This window comes from Herpailurus yagouaroundi, unplaced genomic scaffold, assembly GCF_014898765.1.
Source record: "Herpailurus yagouaroundi ecotype Mexico unplaced genomic scaffold, PumYag 198, whole genome shotgun sequence".
Taxonomy (NCBI): Eukaryota; Metazoa; Chordata; class Mammalia; order Carnivora; family Felidae; genus Herpailurus; species Herpailurus yagouaroundi.
This window is the reverse complement of record NW_024412429.1, coordinates 32,985,950-32,993,657: the sequence shown is the minus strand read 5'-3', so window position 1 is coordinate 32,993,657 and position 7,708 is coordinate 32,985,950. Positions and strand designations below refer to the sequence as shown.

The 7,708-nt window shown below is 40.0% G+C and overlaps 1 protein-coding gene across 2 annotated transcripts in view; it reads right to left on the bottom strand.

Moving 5' to 3' along the window:
• Positions 1–2,363: 2,363 nt before the first annotated feature.
• Positions 2,364–7,708, bottom strand: part of STX7 (syntaxin 7) — a 46,146-nt gene continuing 40,801 nt past the window's right edge. The window contains exons 9-10 of one of the 2 annotated variants that reach the window (XM_040449177.1): positions 6,161–6,243; positions 2,364–3,758 (exon numbers count right to left, since the gene is read on the bottom strand). In XM_040449177.1, the coding sequence (XP_040305111.1) occupies positions 3,666–3,758; positions 6,161–6,243 (176 nt within the window). In that variant the 3' untranslated portion in view covers positions 2,364–3,665. Of the gene's footprint in view, positions 3,759–3,778; positions 4,414–6,160; positions 6,244–7,708 lie in introns of those variants that run through there. The other variant, XM_040449178.1, reaches the window with a different exon arrangement.

Below are 7,708 nucleotides of genomic sequence, written 5' to 3'. Positions count from 1 at the left end.
TGTAATTTTCTGTTAACCAAGTAAGTGCCAAAACGTAGGATTAAAATGGCCATTTTGATGCATTTGAATTATGAGAAAACGGGTTAACAGGAGAAGATATCGTTGCATTCTGTCAAAGAAGTTGTATATAGTGTAGCTCTTTTCGGGCTCCTGCTGGTGAAAATTTTGCTAAGTGTTTGCTTGCTTGAGACATCAGGCTGTTCAAACCTTATGGTGGACGGAAGAGGTCTGGGATCCACAGGGCAGGGTTTCATTTTCTTAAGTGAATCATGAAAATACACAAACGATCTTTTTTTTTTTTTTTTTTTTTTTTTTTTTTTCTGGGAAAGGAGGCTGCCTGATGATGTTCTTTACCGGTAATGAGAATTTTTCATTATCTTTAAACGAACCAAAAATGTCACTTAACTCATAACTTGCCCAAACAACTAAATCCCATTTTAATTTATTTTTTATTTATTTTTTTTTTTTGCAGCAACCTGGTAATGTATAAACAGTAGTCATTTCTGACTTAAAAAAAAAAAGAAAGTAAATCCTGAATACATTGCCCTTGTAAATTGTTCTTTACTATTAAGGTGGACAAGGACTCTTTTCTTTATACAGGTTTTATCTTTTATTGTGTTCTTTTTTCTACATGAAGAAACAAAACATTACAGCAACTAGAAATGCTATTCCACACTTTTCTTGCTAAACCACAGACTGATTTTGTGGAACAAAAGGTCTTCAAAAATCACGTTTCATTATAAACTTGCCCAAAAAGGTTGATATTCAAAATGCTGCTTTTGGGGCGCCTGGGTGGCGCAGTCGGTTGAGCGTCCGACTTCAGCCAGCTCACGATCTCGCGGTCCCTGAGTTCGAGCCCCGCGTCGGGCTCTGGGCTGATGCCTCAGAGCCTGGAGCCTGCTTCCGATTCTGTGTCTCCCTCTCTCTCTGCCCCTCCCCCGTTCATGCTCTCTCTCTGTCCCAAAAATAAATAAACGTTGAAAAAAAAAAAATTCAAAATGCTGCTTTTGTGTGTACAAAATTCTACATTAAAAAAAAAAAAAAAAAGCAGCAAAGACCGTGAAGGATCCAGGGGCAGCCTTCTTCCAAGTGCAGCGTTCTGTCCACGACGCAGATGCCGTTGCTGGGCCCGCGGGGTGCTCCGGGGGCCTGACTCCAGACGCTGCCTGCCTTCGTGGTTTGCAGTCTTCAGCCAAGCCCCATCTGTGCCCACATGTGTACTTTTCTAGAGTTGATCCCATGCCCACTAAAGACAAGCTGCTTTACGCTGCGATGGCACGCGTTATTCCTTTGCCACCAACCACTGTGTAAAACCCAAACACGTTCGTACTTAATGGCCGGTACAACAAACACTTTATGCCACACTGTCGCTCAATGTAAGCACAGAGGCTGGTTAATCTCAATCTGCGTTGCTCGACAATGTCTTTGGAGGACGTTAAAATGAACAGGATGTGTCACCTGATGAGGAAGCTTCTTCAGTTTCAGACTCAGTTGGACTCAGATTCAAATATGTAGACAGTCGTACCAGCTACTCCCATTTTATTGTCCACAGTGTAAGCTTCACCTTCCAAAGCGATTGTAAAACTAACCTAAAGGAAACTTCAAGAACCTGAAAATCTTTGCTATTATTGTACTATGTTTTTTGTTTTATATTTTCAAAGCGAGACTATTCTTTGTGTTACAAGCATTCTGGGGTAAAATTTTCCCTCAAAGTGAGTATGTCTCAAAAGAATGCAAGCCACTAAAGTTCCTGTTTTTAATCACTGATCTGTGTCCCAGTTAAAATAATTTATAAAATATTACTTTAAATGAAGGTGCTAAAACCATTCAAAAAATATTAAGTACTTTTGCTATCACTGGGAACTAACCATGAAGTGAACAGAATAAGTCAATGTGCTTATATGAGAATGAACATTTTATCAAGTACAACCCTGGCAAAAAATTGAGCTGACTTGTGGGAGCCATTGGGAGTCTTATGTAGCTGTAAGATACTGGCTTCTCACCCGAAACAGCACACTTCTTTCATGTTCAAGCAGGTCTGGTGGGCTTGCACTGACCTCAGATCAGGTAGTATTTGTACGAATTCCCCTGCATAGCCCATCTTGTTCACTAAAGCAAGCTGATTTGGGAAACAGTCTCAAAGCTTCTAATCACTCACTCGCAAGAACGTTTTCTACAGTCTCCTGTAGGAAAACAATGGGAGTTTTGCTGACACGCAAGGCAGCTCCTACTAGTAGCAAAACTTTTAAGGTTGCCAAAATAAAACACTTTGAGTAAACTGGTACTCCAGAAAGACAGAAGGGCTGCTGTGTGGTTATGTCAAGTGCTGGTCCCACCAAAGCAGAGTCCTCACACAGTAGAACTATCCAGACACTTTTAAAATCATCTTTATTCTGGTTGCAAAGACACGCTTTACTTAATATTTTATTTGTTCCCATTTGGAGTCTCATAGCTTGCCATGTAAAACACTGACTTCACTATCAAACTGCTATATAAGAACATTGTTATAAAATACAAACTATGAACTAAGACAAACTTCTTTACAGTATTCAGATTAGTGCATCAAAACAACATTGATTTAAAAAGGCAAGTGATTAATTGGCAAACATCCAAACTGTTTTCTAATGGAGGATGGTACAAAATGGTATGCAAGGTAAACACTAAATTTTAAGTGTTAGTGCTCAAAAAACAATAATTCTGGGAAAGTTGCTCCCCAAAAGTAATTCTGACCCAAGGATATACATGTAGCCATAATTCTGAAGGATTTCAGGGAAGGTAATTAATTTTCCATCCTAATAGCTGTGGAAGTACACAGCAGAATAACAAGTTGTATCTCCAGATTTCTAACATAGTATGAACTGATTTTTCATACTCTTCCTCCAAATTACATTTAACATTTATAGTGACTACACACACCCCAGCAAACATCAGACTTAAACAGGTCCTATGCAAAAACAATTATCCTTAGTATTTTACTAGGCAATCTACAGCAAGTGTTTAATATATACACATCAGGAGGATGAGATATTCTAGGAAATTACTCACTGATTTCATTTAGAGTAAACGAAGGTCTTAAGAGAAAACCAACAATAAAAGTTAGATAATCTGTGCTGTTATGAACCAGAAAACGAAAGAAAACAAACCACCACAAACAGGTGGGTTAATTTTCCCTGCGTTACTGAGAATATTTCCTCTGCTGGCCCATATCAAAATTAAATTTGAGATTTTTAATTGAAGTCACACAAATCTGGGTGCATGTCACTCTGTGACAGAGACAGATGCACACAGAACACGAACACACACACACACACACACACACACACACACACACACACACACCTTTAAATTTACTGATTCCAAAAGCTAAGTCAACAGGGCAAATAAATTATAAATGAAAGGCATATACATCGTGGACAAAACCTCAGAGTTACTAGATTGAAATGCACAGAAGTTATGCCAGCAGTGATACCAAGAAAAACTTTCAGTATTAGAAAATATCAGATTGAATCTAAAAGAAACTTCCCCCTGCCAAATAAAAATAACAAAGTATGGGAGCCATCCTTTATGCAGTAGCTTTAGAATAATAATAATAATAAAAAAAATGATTACAGGAATCTTCGTACATAATTTAGAGAATGTAGTGCAACAGTGTGCTCCTTTATAATTCAGCCTTTCACTCTCCATATGATGAGACCGAGAATTACAAGTCCGATGACAATGATAAAAATGATGATGCACAGGGTTTTTCTGGATTTGCGCTACAGATGCAAAAACAAAAAAACATGTTTATATGTGTAGGGGAGCATCTCTATAGCAACTGAAAAATCATATGGTTCATTTCTAGAGTAAAACCATAGTAATTAACTGCCCTCAGATTTTTGGCTATACTTTTTTGCTTCTCCAAAATCTCTTCAAATACAAATGGCACTATTCTTTCAAAAAATAGTCTCCTTAAATTAGTGGTTTAATTCAGGGGCTAATCATTCAACCTTTATCGGTCATTTTTCTGGGCTTAAAAAAGAGACGCAGACAAATAGGTTACTGACTTAATCAAAAGACTGAGGTTACCTATGTGTAAAAACTAAGAACAGCTTAAAAGCTTACACATTTTAAAATTTTTATCAAAGAGTTGCTCTTCAAAATGAGTTCTCTGAAAATATCAACAAACATGAATGCTTGGCAATTTTTCCTGAAGTATTAGTTTCCAAAATTCCCATTCTTCAATATCAACAGAAGCTGCATGAAAAATCTCAACATACAAATAAAAACCAAACAGCTAAAAAGTTCTAATACAGTCATTTAAAATACAAAGGTTAAAAGTTTTGTTCCGTTCTTCATGTCTGGCCCAGCTGTAGATTTCCAGATTTCTTTAATGGCTTGCGTATCTCACAGCAACATGCAGGAATCCTTTTTCTTACAAAGTAAAAAAATCTGTAAATTTTCTTTGTGTCGACTAGGAGTACCATAAAATTTCCAGAAAGATAGGTTTCTGTGAAATTCTCCTGAAAACTATAATGACTTTCCGTATACCACATAGTCAGCAACTTTTTCAACTGAATATTCCTCATAAATGAAGCACGATTTCTCTGAAGTTTCAGTAGCATCCTGCCTATGTATTTTCCCCAGACTCCACGTGAGCACCACAGACACAAGTATAATACACCTTTAAGAACAATCACAGGCTCCCCACTACAGGACATCTGCGCCCAAGGCACCCTCGCTAGCGTGGGGTGGGGGGTAGGGTACTGCAGCGATAAGAGCCTCTATCAGCTGCCCTTCCACTCAGGGTTCACCCACACTATTGAGAAGTGCCGTATTTTGCAGAGACATGACTTTAATACCGAGGCCTCCAAAGAGAACTGGAGGGAAGCTGCTTTTCTCCCCAGTGCTTGTGCTGCATGGCTCTTTCCTTTTCCCTCCAGGGCCCGTGGGGTTAAGTATGGGGCAGCTCCAGATCCGGAGGTGAGAAGACTGGGAAGATGTGCTCCTTTTCCCCAGGGTGGAGGTAGGCTGGCCCTTCCCCGAGCAAGGGGGAAGTAAAACTTGGGAGACATATCTACACCCCTCCAAAATCCAAAAGCAAAACAACATGGCAGGTAAGCCTAGTTACTGATACATCCTGCTAACCGCTATGTTTTGAGCAGTTGTAACCTAGCATCTGTGCTATGTGGGTGTGTTCGACTCTTTATGAATGATACCTCCAGTCTGTGACATTAATTCTGCTGAGCCACACACCTGAATCACTGGCCCACAGAAGGTAAAGGTGAGTGACAGTTACTGCATCACTGAATACAACGGGCTGTAACTCAGCAATTTCTATAGAGTTTCATTGTTCTCAATGTATCACCAAGGATGCAGTGGTTTGTCTAGTGAAAAACGGCACTGCAACGAAAGGAAACTTCTGGGGTTAGTAACAAAAGTGAAAAGCAACTGAAAATACCTAAGATGGTGACGATATCTTAGATATTTTATAAGAAGGCAATAAGGTCTGAGAAAATAATTATAAACAACGACAAAAAGGGGAGTTTTAAAAGGGCCTTATCCTTATTGTCTTCATATCATAAGCTATATGAATAGCTCATGGTCCTAATGTTGGTGGAGTACTTTCACATACTTTGTTTGTCACATATAGAGGGGACTCCCTGTATTAACCTGATTCACATAAGAGATCAATTCATTCCTGAAGGGTCTGCTGAATGTAGACAGAATACCTAGTGATCAGGGGCACTCCAAGTGAATATATTGCCATAGGAATTAAGAGAACTCTCTAGAACAAAGATCTTTGTCTCTTTGGTGCAGAAAGTCATGGACCAAAAAAAAAAAAAAAAAAAAAAGCTGAAAGGAAAGAGTGAGAGAAACAAAGGGTGAGGGCTGGCATCAGAGATCACCAGCTGTGAGAAATGCCTAGAGGTATCTCCTGCTCCCCTCAGGACTCTAAACACTGAATTTCCTATCCCTGTGGGCCACAATTCTGGTTCAGCCCTGGGAACAGACAGGCTATTTTTTATACTGACCAGGTATCTGACCTGTCTTCCATGGGATTTTAAACTTGAACATCTCCAGCTACTTTACACCCGACTGATCTCTCGATCTCTCTCTCTCTCACACACACAGAGCTGAAACTCAAAGTTATGAGGTAATTTACTGCAGTAAATATTACCTGATATTCTGCTGCTCTTGACAGCTGCTGGTTTGCTTGCTGAACGTGCACCTCCGCGTTTTCCACGTTGGCTTCTATGCTATCTTTAAAAGAAAACAGACATACAGACATGCAAAACTGCTAGACGGGTGCTGATGCCCCAGTAAGAGGGCTGCACACGTCACAAGACTTCATTCGACGTAAGATCAACCATGTTCACTATTCAAATGTTAACGTTAGTAGTATGCGGGTGAAGTCAACATTTTTGTTAAATTGGCTGTAACTCTTCCCTGCACTATTTCTCAAATGATCCAAATGACACACAAATATTTGAAAAGAAACTGGATCTTCTTCACTACAACACAGCCCCAGGTCTACCTGGTTACCCCCGAAGTGTACTATTTAGTCTGCGGGCTCCAATGGCCAATGCGGTACTAAACATCTAACAACTGTTCCTGAGGGTAAACAGAGTATCGAAAACCAGCACTTGCTCTGTGGTCATCATCAAGCTACTTCTGTGCTGAAACCCAGCCCCCCTGGGGGACCCATGAGCCTTCGTAAGTTCTCCTTCCCTAGCTGCTCTGGCCTACAGGTGGAAATGGGGTCACCCTGCAGCATGAGATCACTGCCTCTCCCTCCTCCCTACCAACTCTCAAAAGTAGAGCTCATGCTTGCAAATGCATCCAACCCCCTTGTAGCAAACATCTAGAGAGCTCATGGTCTTTCCTTCATTCTTGGAATATTTTAGCTCTAGATTCACTTTGACGCTTCTCCTATTATACAACTGGAGATTTCACTAGCCAATTGTTGACCTGCTAATACTCGGCCTTCTCAGTGCCCTGACCACACTTTTTCAATGACTTTGCCTATTCTCCTTTTCCGGGCACCGACCTCCATGATTGTATCCCAAACCTTATCACGACCAATAACTGCAGTTTCTCTATAAACTCAGTTCCACACCTCAGTCTCTGAGCATCACGTGACCTTTACTGCACACTCTTTTGAAAACCATGACTTCACTGACCCTAGCACTATGTCACTGTCCCTCAACACACTGCCTGTCCTCACTTTCCTCCTTACCCAGCTGAGATCCCCACGGCTACCACTTGCCCACACTTTCTTACATTCACCCTTGGCTCCCTTGCCACCTACTTTAGTCAGATTTATGTGACAAAACCCCAACCTGAACCCTTGCAGCTGACCATGGGTGCAAAAAACCCAACTGACATTAATTTATTTCACCTCAAATTCCTGCCTGCCAAGCAAACCTACCTCATTTCAACATATCCAAAAATTGTTGATTCCTAGCCCTCTATACTAGCTGGAGTTACAGATTCCTACATCTTAGAAAATGGCAACATCATTGTTTTCCTGGGCTTGGCTAAAACCTTAAAGAAAGAGTTGTCCTTGAATTAATTCTGTCTCATATCCACATCCAGCCAGTCAGTAAATCCTTTTGGTTTTACATTTTAAAACTATCCAGAATTCCACTACCTCTCACCACTTTGCTACTTCCATCTTTTTATTTTATTTTATTTTATTTTATTTTATTTTATTTTATTTTATTTT